The sequence below is a fragment of the Dermacentor silvarum genome, chromosome 1 (assembly GCF_013339745.2).
Source record: "Dermacentor silvarum isolate Dsil-2018 chromosome 1, BIME_Dsil_1.4, whole genome shotgun sequence".
NCBI classification, from domain to species: Eukaryota; Metazoa; Arthropoda; class Arachnida; order Ixodida; family Ixodidae; genus Dermacentor; species Dermacentor silvarum.
The window spans coordinates 71663359-71684180 of record NC_051154.1 but is presented as its reverse complement, the minus strand read 5'-3'; the positions used below and the strand labels follow the sequence as shown (position 1 = coordinate 71684180).

Genomic DNA, 20822 nt, shown 5'->3' with positions numbered 1-20822 from the left:
ACTTGTACATTTTATAGAACTTAGAAAAAGAAAGAAAGAAAGAAAAGGAAAACAAAAGAAAGACAGGAAATGAGGATGCAGCTAACTGCATTCGTGGCTCCGGAGGCCACCAACGGCAAGCTCCGGGTTCCACTGAGCGAAGAATGCACGTGCACCTTGGTCAGCACACCGTTGGCCTGTCTTGTGTTAACACAGCCGTTGCGTCTCCCGACATAAATGGGTGTGACAGCCGTGCCAGAACGGGAAGACTCAGTTCTGAGAAAGCAGCCGCGAGGTGCAAGCTTGCTCCTTTGTTTTGTGTGCTCGTGCAATCTGGGTGGAAACAGAACCAGCGCAAGAATTTACGACTCCGCACTCGGGAAAGCATTGCGAAGAAGAATATAAACGCAGGAATCTGCGTAAGCGGCTTACGTGGTCCGTGTCATGCATAGTGAAGAGATAAACGGTTAATGCGAAAACGAAGAACAACCAGACGCTCGGAAAAAGAGCACTCGGGACATTGGCTTATACAGACATAAACAATGTCTCTATAAATCGAGGAAGAGTTTTGCCCTTTTTCTCCGTAGCTTACACGTTTTGTTACTCCGTATCGAAGAAACAAAATACGGAAAGGTTCATTAGGATGGCGTTTCGCTCTTTTTATTGCTTATTTTTACTATCTTTTGCAGCTCCTGAGAATGATGACGCTGTCAGACAGGTAACCCCGACCAGTCTCGTGACCAGGGAATGAGACCTTGATGTCGCCCAGGGCGTGGGAGAGAGGCGGCTGACGCATAACGCCTTCTAAGAGCGGCCACACGCGCCTTCTTATACCGTTAGCCCAACTGCCTTTCAGGGTACCGGTGCAAATCAGTCGCATCTATTCCAAGAACATCGCTGACCACAGCCACGCCATAACGCAATCGTGTTTCCCATCCCGCTTGCTCATCAAATGGCGAGAGGTGTGGCGGGGAAAGAGTGTCAGCGAGCGACGCAACCGAAAACGAAAGAAAGAAGCCCGGGAGACTCCATCCAAGTGAGCAAGCACACAGGAGCGCGTCTTTTGCCCTCCTCTTCTTTTTCGCCGGAGCTCTCCTTCGGGAGGAGGTCGACGATGCTGGAAATGGAGAGAGCACACCTTCCCATTGACTGGCCGCCGCGCCGCTTACGGAAAAAACGATTAGCATTCTCGCCGGCCGTTTCAGATCAATTCTGCCTTGTCTTCCTCCTCGGTCGAGTGTCTCGACTCCCCGCGTGACGTTGCCAAGGTCACGTGACGCGAGACGAGGAGAGCCCGCAGAGGAGGAAGGACGCGCGTCCCTCCGCGTATCCATTCCTGCTCCCGGCGGTGAGAGAGAGAGGGAGAAAGGGAGGGCCGTGCAAATAATAAAGAGACAAGCGCAAAAGATAGGCCAACCACTAAAAGTTGACTCGCAGGCTCCGGCTTTATCAAAGCTGTCTGAGAAATCGTCCGTTCGCTATCGGATCTGCACCGGTGTCGTTTACGCGCGCAGAATCCCACCGTCAAGTGTTCTCGAGACGAGTAGCGGCCACACCGAGCGCATCGACCGCGGAGCACGTTTGCAGAGCTCTTTTCTAAGGCGCGAGGAGTTTGTCAGAGCAGTCTTTGCAAGGAGTGCTCGCGTCGTGTTCCACTTGAAACGGTCGTAGGCCCGCAAAGCCGATTTGACGCCAGCCTGTGCCAGGCGAGTCTCGTTCAGAGCGCAGCGGTAGCAGCAGCGAGCCACGTGGAAAAGATGGGTCGGGTGCGCCAGTTCCGTTCCTTCTGCGGCATCGACGAGGTGTCCGCCACGAGCAGCCTATGGAAGTCCATGGTAGCCGAGTACATCGGGACGGCCGTGATCGTGCTCATCGGCTGCGGATCGTGCATCAACTGGGGCTCGCCAGAGAAGCCGCAGGGCGAGGCCACCATGGTGCAGATCGCCATCGGGTTCGGCGTCACCGTGGCCACCATGGTGCAGGCGTTGGGCCATGTGAGCGGCGGCCACCTGAATCCGGCCGTCACCATCGGCATGCTGTTCGTGGGGCGCGTGTCGCTGCTGCGCAGCTTCTTCTACCTCTGCAGTCAGCTCATCGGAGGCATCACTGGCGCCGCCATCCTGCGAGCCGTCACTCCGGAGGCGCGCCACGGGGCCCTGGGCGGCACGTCGCTCGCCGAGGGCGTCACGCCTCTCATGGGCCTCGGCGTCGAAGCCTGCATCACCTTCATCCTGGTGCTCACGGTGTTCGGCGTCTGCGACACCAACCGGCTCGATGTCCAGGGCTCGGCGCCGCTGGCCATCGGTCTCTCGGTCACCACCTGCCATGTCTTTGCGGTAAGGTTCCACTGCGAGTCACTGGGCGCGTCCCATGTCGCGCCGGGCACAGCCTAGCGGCGGACGTCCAACAAGATACGCTAGTGAGCGCCAAGCACGTTTGCTGCAGACACTGGCAGCGGTCGCTACAAGGGGCATCTTTGTAGCCACTGCTGCCCGCTCCTGCATGCTTGCTGAAAGTAGCAGAGCAGCTGATGTTCCGCTGTTCGTCAAATGGCGAACATTTCAATTGTTTGTAAAATGACTTTAGGAATGCCAACGTATATTATAGTAAATGTACACCTGCGCCCAAACCGTCAGATTGGACCATTAGAGAATCAAAAGTTGCTGTATAAAGTTTGCGCGCGTTCAAGCGGTGCGCAAGTATGTTAAAAATACGCAAGCATCATAACCTGCAGCAACTGCAGTTTGTGGCATTGCGCTCTGGGGGCTTACATATACAGAGCTTAATTGGGACAGAAATGAAAGTCATAAGGGCTCATGCTACGTGGTAATCCCAATACAGGACTATAACAAACATCATCCGTATCTGGCAGTCTTTAAGGTCAATGCTACCGACGAAAAATTGCAGGTTTTAAAGGAAATGACATACAAAATATGCCTGAACCCTCGCGTAAGTGTATTGCAAGTCCTCGTAAAATCAGTATACTACATTACACGAAAGGATGAAGGATTTTAAGAAATGCAATATTTTAATTTCAGATCAACATGAATTCCGGAAGGATCAAATTACAGTCAGCGCAGTTAATTTTGTGACGGAATCATTTAACAGGGTTTTATAGAATAAGCTTATTGTCACAGATTTTCTTTTGTCCTAAAAAAATGAAGGTGCACAATTTGGTGAATCGCAATATCGTTCTATAGAAGCATCTAACGCTAAGAATTTCGAGGGCTATGGCTATCAAGTTTTTTAAAGAAATTTTAAGAAATCGCATATAGTTCGTGCAAATCACTCGGAACAAAGAATAAACAAAATTTGCTCAAACAGGCACATAACAGGGAGTGCTGGGACCGCGTTTGTTTTCTCTATTAATGAATTTCACCATTCCCTGACGCCGGCACAAGCACTTCTGTATGCGCACGGTATTACCTTATTAGCAGACTACTGACTTTAGGAAGTGACTTCGGGCGAATAATGAACTACAAGGTACTTTTAGTGGTTGTTTAAAGGCATGATGAAGACAAAGTATGCTATATTTGCCTCTAACAGCAAGCTACTCCTCAAAACGTGTATCTACAACATATATGTGGGAAAATTGGGATGAAAAATGTTAGCTATCACACGGTACCCTGGGCATGACTGTCGACGCATCTCTTCAGATTGCTCACGTTGAGCGGAGCTCTAGATGTTTCACGTTACTTAATGATCTAAATTATTTAAATCTAGAGACACTAGGCGTAATATACTTTATTGGGTTTCATTTTCATTGAACGCAAACAGCACAGAGAATCATGAGGTTACGCATCTTCTACTTTTTTCCAAATAATGAGCGTTTTTCAAAGGACGACTTGTAGGAATCGTGACATCTGTACGCAGGAAAGATTTTAACACAATGCCCTCAAACATAGCTGGGGCAATGTGGAAGCACAATATACAACACGATTAAATATCCCTATCATCCATGAATTCTGATGAAACAATATAGCAAAACCCTTACCAAAGGAACAAAATAACATGAATCGGATTACTCCCCAACGTTCGCTGCCGCCGTCCCATGTCTATATAATCAGTGCTCAAACCTAGAACATGCCTCGCCTAATTAATTCCTCTGACGGACATTATTTCTACATCGCGCAGCCGTAGAAAAGTGCTTCTCAATGAGAGCTATTCAAACATTCTTGCAATCGGAAATCAACTTAATTTTCAGGGCCGTTTTACGTGCTTCTGAAGTTTGCGAAATGACGTAGTGAAATATCATTTCGCCTCGATGCAATATGCCGAGGGGCGTGTAGTATGGGAAAGTGTCCCTATAAAAGTTATGTTTAGGCGTGAATTTTTTTTTAATTCAATAATCAATAAAGAAAAAAAAACGCAAAACAGTCACTCGCGCCGGAGTTACTCATTGGCGCAGCACGCGAGCGCCTCTCAATCTCCTGTGCCCATTTGGTCTTCATAGTCTTGCGCCGGCGGGGACGCCAAACGCCGTATATCTTGCTAGAGCGCACCTTGGCAGGCGGGCCAAGTAGGAAGCCGCTGCTTGCTACGCTTTTTTGTCTTCCCAGAGAGCTTAATAGATTCAGCTCCGCGCGTGTCGGCACTTGAGCTGCTTTCCCATGCACACACGGCCGTGCGCGGCATGCGTATGTGTGTACTAGGAAACATGGGAGGCCTTGTTGTCTTTCTCTCCGCGTATTTATTTCTTCGAGCAAATGCACGTCGGTTAGGGAGAAACGTGCCTTCTTCGTAAGCACGTACATGGCCTTGTACAGATTTTTCAGGGTCAGCTCTGTGGCTTGAGGATCTTCAGATACGAATTAAGGAAGAAAAGCAAGAGAGAGAGAGAGAAGGAGAGGCAGCAACACCACTTCTTTTAGATGCAAAAGTAATAAGACCCGGGCACCGCGTCTTTAGTCACTGTGAACATATGGGCGCATCCAGTTCCGCCGGGAACAGATGGTTAGAGCTGCGCGGTATGCCGTTCACTGCGTTGCGCTGTGTGTCACGGTCAACATATCGTCATGTCATGAAGTTTGTGACAATTCGAGCGAATAACTACAATTAACCCTACGTTACGGTACTTAACCAAATCAATGCAGAAAGGAGGGAGCAAAAAGAAGGGGGTAGGAACGCTTCTTAAGCGCTGACCACCAAAGATTCAACGGACATTTTTCTTTCTTTCTTTCTTTCTTTCTTTCTTTCTTTCTTTCTTTCTTTCTTTCTTTCTTTCTTTCTTTCTTTCTTTCTTTCTTTCTTTCTTTCTTTCTTTCTTTCTTTCTTTCTTTCTTTCTTTCTTTGTCATAAGGGGGGCACTTTCCTGTTTTCAGTTTCTCTGGAGATTTAGTTCCGTCCTTGAACAAGAGCCAGGGGGGGGGGGGGGGGGGGGGGAATGGACAGTGCAATGCACTGCGAGATCCCGACTAAAAAAAAAAAAAAAAATTCGCCGAGCACACACTCACTGTCACGACATCAGAGGCGCGACAAGAAAAGCGGGAAAAAATTGCGACACTCCGGCAAGCTAGACAGTCTCGAGAGACGCCGTTTCACATTTCTCAGCATCATCTCGCAGTCGTATATGCGCATCATTTGCGTGCGGTCGGGAAATCTTCAGGAAGATGACACCCACGGGGGGTTTACAAACGGGACTCGTCAGACCCCTGGCACGGTGCTGCAAATATTCATCCCCTCTCACAGCTTTCTTCCTTCGCTGAGGCTGAGCTGATCGCGCGCCACGTGAACGCGTCGCCGCTGCCAACGCCTCTAGGCTGGCGACCGATAGCGCCCGGCCGCCGGGAATTAGCGGCGAGCAAGGCCTTGGGAGAAACCTGGAGGCGGCCTTTCCAAGACAGCGATTAACTACTTCGCAACGCGATAGACGAAGTGGCCTAGTTCTGTCGTCGGGTTTGTCCAGAAGCGCACCGCCCCTTTATTGTCATTGTAAGAATCGCCTGCTCAAAGGAAATTTCGAAATAATTTAGCGGCACACCTTCGGATGAACACTTTTTTTTTTATTTTTCTACGCTTTGGACGCGAAGGTGGTAGTGATTATTTCGTGTCTACATAGCATTCGCATCATTAAGCTTTACGCAAATTCTTATGGTACAAGTCCTTGAAGTCTATAGCCGATGTGCAGCAATTGCCGTGGTGGCTGCTCGATTGCATTTTTCTACTATAACCTTCCGAGCGCGGCGTGCTTCGTGCAGGCGAGTTGGAAAGTAGAACCTGAAGAAGTACGCGCCTAATATTGCTCAAGCAATATTTTTTTTTTTTTCCCCTTGGCTGCACAGAGGTCAAGTTTAGTCACTAAGCCACAACGAGCGGTGATTCGTTTGCTGGCACGCGGATCGTATAGAGCACCGGTTCCGTAACGAGGGTTGCGACATGCATAATCACGTGGTGAGGTGGAGCAGGCTTGCGTGTAATGCGTAACGCACACATCCGGACACCCGCGAGCGCAAAGCATTCCGTGACACGACTCTCGGGCGTAAGGTCGTGTTTTCCAAGAATGAAAAATGGCGTCCCGCGCATTGGCTAGAATACGGTGGGTTACTTTGCTACTGATATCACCGTAGATGTGTCTGCGAAGAAGACTGCAGATGTCATTACTTGTACTGGCATGACTTTAGTTTATCCCGATTACTTACAAATTAGACGAAAACTCGAGTTATCCTTTTCAACCTCCTTACGGCTATCGGTAATGACTGGGTATTGCAGGCTTTTTTTTTCCTTTCGTTCCTTCTTTCTTTGTTTATTTCTTTCGTTCTTTCTTTCTGACGCGGTATTATCTGTGTAGGCGAAAAATCACTGTTTTTCTCTTGAGGATACTGGGAAACGCTGTCACCAAGTCCTTTTTTGGGTAAGATCGAACGCCTCTATATGAGGCGCCGCAGCTTGAAAGGTACAGGAATGAAATCAAAGAACGTGCTTTTATTTCGAAATAATAGTACAATGCCTGGTTATCCTAGTGTTGTTCATTTGTTCTGGTTTATGCTCAACGCCCTTTAAAGTTGCTTTATGCTCAAGACCCTTTAAAGTTGCTTATTTCCAATAGGCTCGCTCTTTGAGTTTAGGAGCTGTCGTTTCCTGGCTACACATGAGCCTGCGCAACGCGGTAGCCACCTATAACCGAAAGTCCAAAATCCCCGCGTATCACAAGGAAGGCAAAACTCGTGCGCTTAATCACGCAGGCATTTCGCGACTGCGGTATCAGTGTACGGCTCAAAAGATGATGAGCATGAGGGACGTTGCGCGTCGGACAACGTCATGTGTGGGGGAAAAAATGAAGAAAGTGAGGTTTTATGCGTTCGCGGTTAAAGCGATTAACGAATGCGTACACGTTATACGTTTAGTGCCTCGTCCGTGACGCGCCGGCCACTTGGTTTGCGAGACACCAAAACTGTAGCAAGCTGCGCCACTGAGAGGCGCTGTTGCGAACTTCTTGCGCAAACTGTTTGGCAGTCCAACGAACGACACCTCAAGCGCGCCGGTCAACGGGACCACGCTGTTCAAATACCAGACGAAGCGCTCGATCTCATGGCGGCCATCAGCAGTGGCAGGCAAAGGAAAATATAAAGGTCGAATGCCCCAGTAAGAACCAGGGCGAACACACGGTGGTGACACGGCGCTGAGCAAAGCCTGGTCGCACGGACAGTGCGCTGTAGTCTCCTCTCCCGTGGGACCTCGCTTGACAGAAAAACCTTGTAACAAGGTCGGGCTCTTCCGGCTGTGCATACAACGCCGGAGTGGCAGGCGCAGCAGACCATCACGATACCTTCTTCTGCGTGCTATGGACGTGCAAAGTTAGATCGGACTGCATAGACAAAGCGAAGCGTGCTTGCTCTGAACTCTCAAACGCACGTCGTTTTCCTTCGTGAAGGCTTGGATGCATGGGTGGATGAGGCCGTCTTATAGCTATTTAGTTATTCAGGGTTCGTCCCCTGATGTAGACGCGCAGTGCCCTCTGCAGCGAGTAAGGAAGATTCAAGGTCTTATAGAGCGCGGGAGATTGCCGCGAGCGAGCTCTTGGCGTTGCTACAGCATGGACCCAACACCAGCACAGCCGCGACACGGCCTTAAATCATCTCCTGCTGGTTCCTTCACGACTCCGTGCCTCCGGAACTTAAGCGGCATTCATTTGAATACCTATGCGCCATCTTACACGTCGGCATCCGCACCTGCGGTGCAGGCCAAAGGTCGAGAACTTATCGATAGCAGAAACGCGTGTGAGGATACACGCGGACGTACGCGCCCCTCTTGCGCAGCCTGTCCGGGCGCGTATAAAAGAACACGGGCATTTGTCGTCGCTCGCCTTTTTGCCCTCTTCCTGCACGGCCAGCCTGCGTGTCGCCGCCGCCGCCAGCCCGTGCTGACAGGAATTTATCGCGCCTAAGTGAAGCCGCGCGCAGAGCGTGCTTGATGGCTGAACCGGTCCGCGGCCGTATACATGCGATGCCCTTTCCAACCATTCACCTTGTGCGGAATGTCGGTGCTGCCATAGCCGAGTAGCTGCAGCGACGGGGCGCCATTCGCGCGGGTCACCGCTGCTGCTCGCTGCGGGTGTCGCCTCTGCTCTGCTGCGCTCAAGACTTGACTTCCATGGCCAAGTGTGACCTCGCCAGGGTTAGCGCACCGGCCGACTGTCGCGGAAACGCACGCGCTGACAAACGGAGTCATGGGCGGGCCGTATACAGACGCCAGCTTTATCTTTCTTTCATTCTATCTTTCTTGTTGTTGTTGTTGTTTTTTTTTTTTGGATACCCATGGGAAGGAGGGTGGGGGGACGTATATAGCGAGTTTTCTGCATCCTTCTCGTTTAACGAATTCATATGGATATATAGGGTTTGAGATGCAGAAGGTCGCGTGGGACGCAAGCAGAATCCAGGCAAACAGAATCATTGGAGTTTTTCAGAAGTTTCATGCAAGGCCCGCGTACAGCTATTACAGTTTTTCTTAATAATAATAATGATAACGTGGTGGCATGGCCATCAATGCAGCATGGAACCAAAGCGATTCCACTGAAGAAGTCCGATTTTCAAAAGATACATATGACTCTAATGAGAGAGAGAGTATAAATGAAAGGCAGGGAGGTTAACCCGGACTGGGCCTGGTTGGCCTAGTCCGGGTTAACCTGCACTGGGGGAGGGAAAGATTAACAGAAGGAGAGAAAGTCCGCTGTGGATATCGCCGACGTATTAACAGTTTTCTGCTCTATATCACAGACGGTCCTCTTTCTTTCCCTCCTCTTTCTCCCTGTCATCTTTGTGTTCGCCTTTCCCATTCCCCCGGTGTAGGGTAGCCAACCGGACGTTATTCTGGTTAACCTCCCTGCCTTCTGCCTTTCTCTTTCCTCCTCCTCCGTCCTCATCACAGACGGTCGCTCAATCCGGTAGCCTTCAAAAATCGCAGCAGCGCTTTTGTCGCCTTTTGTAGCTGCGATATACGAGGTCATGGTCCCAAGACCTTGTTCAAGGTGAATGGTTTTCTATTCAACGGATTGAGCGCTGAGTGCAATGCCTGCGGTATCGAGGAGACTGCAGGAAACCTCCTGTGCTACTACCCATCTTTTGAAAATGAAAGACATGACCTCTGCAAAGCTCTATGACTCTAATGAGAAGGCTGCGGTGAATGCGTGGTGCGACGCATAAAATAAATAATTCTGAGGAAGATCAGGGTCGCGGGCACTGCAGCAAAGGTTCAAGTGCATGTGTTCGGATAGTTTGTTTGATGGTACGTTGTTCAGCGAGATCACAGCGATGACTGTAAGAAAGCAGTGACAATTTACTTTGTAGCTACAGGAGACAAGGTCAGCCTAAGCAGAAGTAGTAGAATAATACCGAGGATCTCAATGCCAAGAAGGCTATAGGAAGGAATAAAAATCATCAAAAAACATTATCATGTAGAAAGACATGCAACCGAGGAATAGCTAAAGTCGTGGTAGCAAATTCCCCTCGGTGGGATTTTGTTTTATCACCTTCCCCAGCGCGGGATATATATAGCCGGCAGAGAGCAGTAATAAGGGAAAGGCAGAAAGGTTAACCAGCCTGAGCCCGGTTGGCTACCCTGCACTGGGAAAGGAGGAAAGGGGACTGAAAGATCAGAGTAAGGGGAGAGGTTCACAGTATCCACGGACACACAGACAATGAAGCATTCATCGTCCATGCAGTTGATGCAAAAATAGTAAAAACTCGCAAGTGAACACTAGAGAATTCCGAGGTGTTCCTATTGCCTCCTGGCCCAGGTCGTCGCTGGACTGCGGTGCCGAGACCCGTTCTCAATGTCGCGCATTTCTTGCTTGCACCTTGTTGCCATTCGTTGATTAGGGCGACCTGATGATATATTTTGCAGCATGATACGCACGGCGCTGTTGTACGATATACGTTAAATAAAAGTCAGCAAGCGTAAGCAATATATCAGCTACATCTGACTTGTGCTTAGATTTCAGCACCACTTTGACTAGCCACACGTGTTAACCTATACTCTAGGAAACGGGTCCGGACACACCACACGATCCACCGAATAGTCTAAAGGTTACTTTCGGACGTAACAGTTTTCTGGGTAAAATTATTATTGTTATGAGCTTATTTCAGGACAGGCTCCGTGAAATGAGGGTGCTTCAATTGCGATGGCTATCCGGGTTAAAAATAGAAAACGACATCATAAACTTCCCCCTGTAACATTTAAAGCTACCGGCTCTTCGGGAGAATAGAAAACCGGGCTATACTCGTGGTAATGCGATTGCGCCATGTGTTCTGGCAGACAGAATGAGCGCACCGTTGTAGTGTATATGTCGCCAGCGAGCAACCGGAGGCTGTGGAGAGGTGTCCTCGGCGTATACACTGTAATCTAATCTTGTCGCCGATGTCGTCTCGCACCGGCGCAAGATGGGCCTGAAGAGGAGATTAGACAGAATAGGCCTGACGCAGTAGCTTGTGGCGTGACAGAACAGATTTCTTGCGCTCAGTAAACGTGCTTGCATGACATTTTGGAAATGAGCAATACGTGAAATATTTTTACGGCTGCACCGCGATATACACCGCTATGGGTTTTCACGTCGCCAAACTGCACAGGTTTCGGACGCCATGGTGGACGGCTCCGGATTAATTTTGACCACCCTGGGGTTGTTTAACGCGTTCCTAAATGAAAATACATCAACGTTTTTGGCATCCCCCCCCCCTCCTAGAAATGCAGCTGCCGCGCAGAGAATCGAACCCACTACCTCGAGCTCAGCAGCGCAACGCCGTAACCAATGAGCCACTGCGCTTCAAAAACATAACAAAACTCATGGCGCTCGGTCAAAGAGCAGGCTGGTGAAGTTAATGTCACAAAAGACACCAATAATGATGTAAATCACAGAACTCTCTTATCTTAAAGAGTTCAATATCTCGCTTGTCTCCTCCATGACGTAGTGGGGGGTTGCTTCATGGCTCTTGCATTAAGACATGCGACGCCTGCAAATGCGTAAGACGCCGGGGAACGTTTACTTTCTGGCGTACTGCGGAACAGGGCCCCGCCTTACCGAACAGCTCGCAAAAGCAGATGACCAATCGCGATGGCGAACGAGACAATAGCTGGAGCGCTGGGCAAATGAAAAGAAAATCAAAAGTGATTTTTTTTTTTTTTTTTTTTTTTTAAGAAGAGCTAAAAAAGTTCTTACGATGCCCTGCAACCTCTGTACTTATACGGTCCCAGAAACGGTATAAAAGAGCAACAAGAATACGACGATGCAGCAAACGTTGTTTTCCCTGTGTGACCGTTCGCGAGACCTGCATCGCTTCCTCGGCAGCACTTATCGTTGGTTAGCAATGCTGCTAAAACCTGCAGAATAGTACGATAGATGAAATAGAAAGAGTGGACTGCTGGCGATTACGGAGGCGAAATTACGCTTCCATGAAGGCGGGGACAAACGGCCAAGAACAGAGCATCTGTGCTCGACGGGTTCGCCATTATTATTATTCGGGTAATAAATGGACGCGCGCTTCACGCGGGGCCACCCGGTACAGGGGACTCGGCTCGCGCGCTCTGCTACGGGCAAGGGTTGGCCGCTCCTGACCAGCGCGGTCACGGACCCAACCTTGCAGGACCGCTTCCTTGTCCTCGCGTAGCGCGGCTCCCTCTATCTCGCGGTTGCTTTGCATTATACGCGGTTTCTTGGCAAAGCCTGCGCGACGGCCCCTCCTCCCGACAAATTGGGCTGCAACACTTCTTACCGTGCCGGAGTGCCGTGAGCGGTGGTGCGTGCGCGCGGCAGTGTCGAGCGCGAACGCTTGCTCTCTCTCTCGAACCTTCCAATGGGTCTGTGGCGATCGCTGAGCGCTTATTTAGTCCCCGCACTCGTTTTGCCGCGAGCATCCCTAACTGGCGGGCTCGGAAACCGCGATTAGTATCTTTTGCTCCGCTTTCTAGCAAAGCGCTGGGCAGTCCACATCATCGCTCGAAGGCTAAACCCTGAGAGATAAAACGCGGATGCGCACCAACGAGCTATGCGTGCTGCTGCAGTGCAAAGAAAGGCGCAGCTTTTCCCGGAGCCGTTCTCGATGACCGTTGGACAGTGCTGAGCGCAAAACAGCACACTTGTTATTAGGATGGGAATAAAACTGCCAAACTTGTTAAAAACCGCAAATAGTAGGCAAGAACGGCTTCCGTGTTTGCGAGACTACGAACTCGCGATTCAAAGGATTAGTGGCCGAAAATATTAGCTGGGTTCGTAAAGTGAACATCAGAACTGACATAAAATCATTTCAACCGAGGGCTCGTATTGACAAAAACCTCTTACGCTATAGGATTGTTCATAAGCGAAAATTTAAGCAAATCCTGATGCTGGACATGTTCCCAGCGAAACGATAGGTCAATGGCAACGAACAGTTACGAACGGAAAGCTTCGTGAATTTGGCCCCAGAATCCACGACAAGATATTGTACACCACAACATGACGTCAGTCGCTGCCGTGGTATGAGTATGGGAGGAGCTGATAAAATGAACTTTGGTCTTCAATCGAAGTATGCTTCCTTCTGCACCGACCTAAAGTGGAGAGGGGCCTGACTAGTGTGTGCGCCTTGCCCGATTTGACGTTTAGCTTCAGTTACCCTTGAATTTCGGAGCACAGTGTGTATCAATCGAATCTGTATGACCACTGCAAGACGCTCGCCGGTTCGATTGTTAGAGGTTCTCGAAGGTTGGGAAGTGAAAAGTGGGGTATATGCAGTGCAGTAAATCTCTCTCAATAAAGGGCACCTCAAACGCGCTGCACAGGAGAATTAAAGAGGGGATGAGTGGTGAGAAGAGCCCGGCTTCATTCCTTTGGATGCCGAAAGTATGTCAGAATGTTCAACAACCCTACGTGGTATATGTATATTATACCGGGGACTTGCCCTACCGTACCTTCATAGCCCGGGTGCAGCTTTTGGATGTGAATTAAACCCGATTAATTACTGTACTGCAAACGAATGTAGTGCATTTAACTCTTGCGAGCCGCTTCTTCCTTCACCGCGAGACCAATGGTCGCTGCTACTAAGCAGCACAGCCAGCGGCAAGTGGCCATTGGTTTCGACGACTTGGTCATGCAGTCGGAAAAACCGTCGATTCCCGCTGGTCACTCGCGCTGCCATTTAATGGAGCCGATTATGCTGCAGGTTTCCGAGAAGACACGGACGCGTAAAGGGGCTCCCCTTATTACGGTTCATTGCGCATGCGAAAAGCCATCGCGCGGCCGCGGTGACTCTGTCATCGCGTGCACCGTGCCATCAGTTTAGCATGCCGGAAGAAACCCGTGCCTGGTTAATGAAAGCCCGGCGGGGGCCCAGCCGGCGTAACCCAGTAAGGTGCACGACCAGGGCCCAGGTAGGCAACGAAGGGCACGCCTCTTGGAGGAAACGTCATTCCGGCAAGCTAATCAGGCTCACGGGCGGCTTCCTCTGATGCGGCCGGCTTGGATATATGGGACCAGTTTTAGGACCCGGCAGGAATTTAAACGCACGCAAAAAAAGAAAATGATAACAACGAGCGCCGTATATAGCGTCTACGAAGCAAGGAACAAGATGCACGGTGTATAGTACGCACCCGTGTTCGCAGGCAGGGTCGCGCGTGGCGGCAAGCAGCTCATTTCACCGAGTGGGTCACGGCTGCCGCGATGGCATCCGTTTACGGCGCTGACCGAAAACAGGCGCACGAGACCGAGACCGCCGCTTCAACAGTTGCGACTGATTTGGGCGCTACGCGGCCACCTCCCCCCTCCCTGCGCTCTTCGACGTGTATTGAGTGTAGGAATGCCGCTAGCTCGGCGACACAGATACACGTGGCCGCGATGTATTCGTGAGCATGCGCCTTTATGCACGCGCTTCGCGCGGGGTGAGATTCAGCGCAGCAGCTGTGTAGAAGCGAGAACCGCTCGCGCCTCAAGGTCTTCCCACAGGGGAAATCAGATCCCCAGAATCTCAGTGTCCCGCAGAAGCGCCACGATGTGCATTGATTGGCCCTCTGCGCGCGTCATGCAGCGCTATCGTCAAACAAACTGCATCGCGTGAAACGCATCGCTAGATACGCCGCCAACCCAAATCGGAACCAAGGTCGGCTTTGCCCTATTTGCAACAGAGGCTCCAACATTATCGCCCCACCTTGACTTCTCGAACCTTCAAACAGTTCACAACATACGGCCCTGTATCAAGTTATAGGAGTTAGCAGTCCTTGAATCGTTCCTTGCGTGAACCTGGTTTGTCCTAAAAGCTTGAGCCCAATAACGCTTTTCACTCGACTGTCGCTGTTCGCGCCGCACTATGCTCCATGTGCAGACAACTATCGTTAAATTAAAAACTTGAATTGTGGGGTCTTACGCGCCATAACCACGACCTGCTTATGAGGCGCGCCGTAGGGAGGTGGTGGGTGGGGGGACTCCGGATTAGTGTTGAACATCTGGGATTCTTGAACATTGCCCTGCAAGCGATATAGTCTATATACCGCACCCGTTTATATGTTCCCCACACCTCAGTCTGTGAGCGAGAATAAGTTCTCACCTCCGGCGCTACGCCAGCTGTCGCCACCAACGCCCGAAAAGGAAGGCGCTTGGCTTCGATATCACTGTTTTGTTGGAAGAGCCACCGCCTTCTAGGTAAATGGGGAACAGCGTGAAAAAAATCAAGGAGTGCCGCGCTCATTTTTCTTCTCAGTTTGTAAATGAATGCGCACTCTTACCCGGTAACTTTTGCTTAATGACTGCAACGGCGAAGAAACTGATGACGGTATTGCTGCGCCAGAAGCAAGCAGAGCCGCCATTACCATTAAGGCTACTATATAGCGGTGAGACAGAATTCCAGTTCGGCATGGTGAAACGGAGACATCTGACAGCGTTCTCAGAACCATGCTTTCATGCAAGAAGAGTGCGCGATGTCGCCTCTATTTCTTTTTAGGTGCAAGAAACGACTGTAAGCGGGCGGGGTCCTTCTTTTAGTGGCGAACACTTGCTGTGTGCTGCAATACAACGGGGAAACTCTGTTACTCGAAAACAGAGGAAGACAGCCTGCAAGTGTACAGATATATATGAGCCGTCCAATCATGGTCAGTCGACTTACCACTTCTTTATAAGCCAGTAGAGAAACCATTCTTTATCTCGATGGATGCACGGGTCAGAACTGTGTGCACTGCAACCGACTGCGGTCGTGACACCAGAGGGTTACCCTTCCCAGTTCGTCCTGGCCACCCATGGCGCCTATACTGTGTGCAGTGATTCTAGAGTACCGTTGGCTATCCGCCACGATTACCGACAGCGCTGTTTGAGTGTAACTGACTTCAGCCACCATACAGTGGCCCTGCCAGCTTTGCCGAGAGGGACCATCGCCCTGAAACCCAAACAAAAACCCACAAACCACAGACCGCCTTTGGCAACAAAAAGCGCGTGGTGTGAGGGGTGTGGCGGCATGCTAGGAGCAACGTATTGGGCGATAATGGGTCAATGAGTATGCGAGCTCTGGTATACAGTCCTTGCACGGCTGCCACAACATTGCCCTATCTGACAACGGCATGTCAACGGCAAGAGACGTGCAGAAATGGTTTCCTTGATGAGCCGACTAAAATGCCTGGTGTTGGCAAGAGTTTTAAAAGGGAGTGGGTCGTGCCGATGGCTCTTTGAGCCGTGACGTGCGCAAGACCTCATACATTTAAATAAATACCGGAGGCGACGCATCATTTTCTTTTTTTCACCGCATGATTTTCATTAGGCTCCCCGCATATCGCGCGTTACGTCACGCCTAAAAGCGCGCAAGCCTATTGTTATCCAGAGGGCGTACGCCTGCTGGGATTAGAAGTCTCTGCCCAGCACTTTTGGCTTGCCGACACACCAATGTTCATGTGCAAATGAGCGGGAGCAGGCGGTGCAAAAGGAAGCGTCCGTCACGCGCCTGTGCCGCAATTTCTGTGAACCAATTTCTACATCAGAAATGGGATCGTTAATTCAAGTTATACACTATAGCGGGGGTGTTCCCTGGGTGTTCATTCTCTCTGACGCGGAAAGTTCTTGGCAGGTGGTGTCCTTGAATCGCTAAAAGGGCGCCCGCGGTCTTCACTCATCGGTGTCGCTCTCCGTCGTCAGCCGGTTGCCCAATCGCCCGACGCTTGTTAGCCCTTTTCGCTGCGACCGCGTTGCTCGTCTTTCCTGGACGCACTCATTCAGCGCTTCACAAACAAACAGAGTAGCTCTTGCCAACCAAAAAGGGGGTGACTATCGTAGCCACCTTCGCTTTCCTCTTCTTGTTCTTTTTTTTTTTTTTTTTTTTGTCCATACTACATGTCGCCCTGTCGTTGCTGATGGGACCAGTGCCAAGAGAAGAAGGTGCTCTGGGAAACTTCTAGAGGGAAACAGAAGCAAGCAGTGGTTAGCGTGAATCTGCTCTGGGATGCTGACGCTTGCACAATCTGACTCCGAGCAGGCCACCTCTGTCCATACAGGCATGCTCGCCGCAACCCATCACAATTACTCCAGACAGGTGGACATTAACGCAACTGCATTTGTAGAATGCGGTTGGACCGGGAGGAGGTGTAGCGCTTTCCTCGTTCATTTAGCGCGCACAATGATAGAAGAATTTTGTACGTTGCGCACAAAGTACTGAGAGTAAAAATGATACGTGTAGCTAGCTGTATGGTCGTTCCGTTGAGCGCTGGAAAAAAACTAATAAAGAGAAACATACAAGTCAGGTGATCACTGAGCATGATGAATGATTATAATTGGACAGATACAGAATTTAGAAACAAACGTTCTGCCTCTGACTCATATACATTACGATTGAACTGCCTCGTGCACCTACGGTGCGAACAAGAACGCGGTGATCCGACTTGACCTACCTTAATTATTGGTTTGGCGCATTAATTTGTACTCAATAAAATGTGCACCGTGATCGAATGTGAACGAGTGTTCATTACTAAGCAGACATGCATCAAACTATAAGGAGAAAAATGAGTATACGAAGCCATTGTTGAAGAAATCGTGACGTAATTGAAGCGCATGCGTATTGCAGGGCCTCATAAGGCGTGCCCCACGTGGCCGTGGCAGCACACGTAAAAGCACGTGTACTGTTTCAAGGCAATTGCGCTTGACGAGCAGCAAGAAATGATGGATGACGCGCTCACGCCCCAGTCTTCGCTCTGTAGGGTGCAGACGACTCACTCCAGAGCTCTTATGCTCGGGAGAACGTACTTCCCGTGTGGCCCACCTTTTGTAAGTTTTCCGGAATTTTATTGCGATAGCAATTATATGGACACTTCAACCGGATTTCTGCCGTCGGCGTCGTCGTCGCCGTCGCCGTCAGGTTCCCTATAGATAAAATCTGCGCCGCGCGCCGTATGCCCGAGCGGAAGCGTGCGGGGACGCGCGCTATCACGGAGAGCGAACGCACTCAATCTCCCACGCGCAAGCAAGGAAGCAAGAAGCCAGCGCCGGAGGGAGCGGGGGGGAGCACTTCTACTCTGCCAACAACCGCGCTCGTCGCAATCACCGATGACAGCTAGATAGCATAATTCTTGTCCTTGAGCTGGATTATTCGAAGAGGCGGACATTACTAGCACGAAATATATTCAAATTCAACTAATTGACCAACATTCACTAATTATCTTCTTGATTAGTTACTTTATGGCACATATTGCAATTTACGAAATGTAGCCGGTTAATTAATTAAGAATTTAATTAGTTATTTTTCTCAATTACTTGAATATGTATTTCGATTTCTCGTGCGAGTAATGTCCGCCTCTCTGAATAATCCAGTTCAAGGACTAGAATTATGTTATCTGCAACGCGCGACTTTTTGAAATTCCGGTGAACTTCAAAAATGGTCACCCCGGTCCGACTTTACGTCCGAAGTGTGCTCGACTTGCGTGTTAGATGTGCTGACGTGGCAGGATGACGTCACAGACAAGGGCTGGCCTCGTGAGTTTCACTTCGAGCGGCAACCATTGTGAGGTGCTCACTTTGTCGTATAGGGCAGCGGGCGCGCAGCCTTAATTCAGGGTTCCTCGATCACTGCCGATACGGAATATCGTCCACTTTGAGTTGCACCTTCTGACTTAATGGTCTCATTGATATTAGGCATGATTGTAGCGCAAGAACTCTTCGGCAGAGTTTAAAGCCATGTTGCGGACCTTTTCAATAGTCGGTTCTGGTTTTTTCTTCTCATGCAGCGTTGTGCATCGTCCTCTTCCTTCTTCGATTTACTTTTTTTGATCTTTCAATCGCCTCTCTGTTTCAAGATGGCGAGCTTGGTGTCACTTTCAGGGCAGTTGCTATCGACCTATCTGTCGAGCCTCTCGAGCGCGTTATCAGTACTGTGCTACATTGGAAATGGTGCTCCCGAGCAGGCCCGCCTTTTCACCGCCAGGTTCGACTATTCTTGACTGCCGTTATCACCAAGTGAGTCGATGACACTGCCAACGTCTTGATAGTTGGATACCTTTAACAAGAGAAATCAGTTTAAAAAATACCCCGCATAACTCTTAGGTCACATGATTGTGCCTTGGTCACATGCAAAATTTAATTGTAACGAAACTTACGACAATGTCGACATAAAAGTAAATCATTAAGGGAGATTTGAAGAAAAAAACAAGTGTGTCAAAGGCTGTTACCTAGCCGTGTGCACTAGATGAAAATGTAAACGTTACTTCGTGCGACAATTTTTTTTTACATTGATAATGAGTAAATTACCAGTGTTGCTTTCGCAGCAAAGTCTGGTATATATATATATATATATATATATATATATATAAAAGAATTGACAAAGAACGACACGTTATCGTGAAGGCGGTGGCGATTAAATTATCAGAAAAAAAATGAAAGAAAGAAACAGAACAAAGGTGAGGTTGGCAGTATATGGAATGCACTCACAAGAAATTTAAATCGTTCACATTTACGGCTCGTTGATGCCGATTTAGCACTACATAACACTTCTTTGTCATGCTGAGTCGCTCCAAAGCCGCTTTGGCACAAGAAACATAAAAATATTCACTTGCATTTCTACATGGTGTCGTTAGTTTCATTTACCTAGCTGTTTGCATGTGCTCAGGGTGTATGCGCGGGTGAATCCATGTCGTTACCACTAGTCGTTCAGCGGTCCATTCCGGAGGGACTGCGCCGAGCAGTCGGCTTTTTAGTTTTGTCCAGACTGTCTCTCAGCCGATGATAAAGGTGTCGCTACGTGAATTAGAGCTCTTGACGTTGTTCCGATCCATCGGCCAATATGACCGCAGGATGCTGAAGAGCCGCGCCGTAAACTGTACTTTCTTTCTTTTTTTCTTTTTTTTTTAACTTAACGACACACTTATGCACTAGAATTTTCCTCTTGACTCCGTGTGTATGCAAGCACCTTCCTCACCTTCCCCACTCCGTCAGACTTCTTTCCAAGTATACAATTTAACTCTCCTGATCGTTCAAACCATCCCCTCCCTCTTATACGGATTTACGCAATTACTGGCCTTGGCAAAGATTATGAGTATTTTATACTCTTTTACAACAGCAATATTAGGCTCTATTTTCTTGGTTATTTCATTTTATACGCACCACTACACTACATCTTCCGTGAGCGTTCTCTTCAAACATGGATTCGATAGATGCCTGCGCCACTTGCGCGCTTTTGAACGGGATCGTGTTCTTTATGTGCACGTCATTGGGACACGTCACTTTATAGTTAAGGTATGAGCGAGGACATTAAATTTAAATGACCGCACCCGAACAATAGCAACCAGAGCAAAGCCTCTTGTCAATAGTCCGCTTTGCACTCTCGCGCTGCACATATTACGCAACGTTAGCAAGATTTCGCCCAGGGCGAATGGCCAGGCAAGGTGTGAACACCATATAATGCGCTTGTCTAGCATCTCTTCACGTGTTGACGGCACGTCAGTACAAGGCAGCGCTTTCACGCGCGTCGGACGTGCGCGACATACAGAGGTCGCTAAGATGTTGACGCATGCATCCTTTCCACAGCTTGTCGCTGTTGTGAGATCTCTAGCCATACACAGGCGCCAAATCCTCGTCTTAGCACGTGTATACGGCCAGCGCATCTAAGAAATCGGGTTGCCTCGGGCACAGTGCTTCAGAAGAAGGATCACGCAGAAGTTGTGTGTTTACGTAACAAGATCGCGGTTGTTGCGCCATTCGCTATGCCTTCGGGACAACAGCGTCGGATATAGAAGGCTGAATCGATTTGGGACAACACGGGACTCCGAGGGAATCTCCGCTGGCATCAAGCCGCGTGGTCGTCCGCCAAGTGCGCTTAGCTGTGGGCGACATGTTTAGTTTACGAGGCCAGAGCGAAGCGTCATCCGAGTGCTCAGCGTTGTCGCGCAAGTGGGCGTCCAGATATGTACGAGCACTCTTCGTTTTC

General features: G+C 49.5%; 1 protein-coding gene across 1 annotated transcript in view; it reads left to right on the top strand.

Annotated features, from left to right (window-relative positions):
• Positions 1-1338: 1338 nt before the first annotated feature.
• LOC119465522 (aquaporin AQPAe.a-like) overlaps positions 1339-20822 on the top strand; it is a 33355-nt gene continuing 13871 nt past the window's right edge. Inside the window, exon 1 of the mRNA XM_037726177.2 lies at positions 1339-2315. Coding sequence (XP_037582105.1) covers positions 1737-2315 — 579 coding nt within the window. The 5' untranslated portion in view covers positions 1339-1736. The remainder of the gene's footprint in view (positions 2316-20822) is intronic.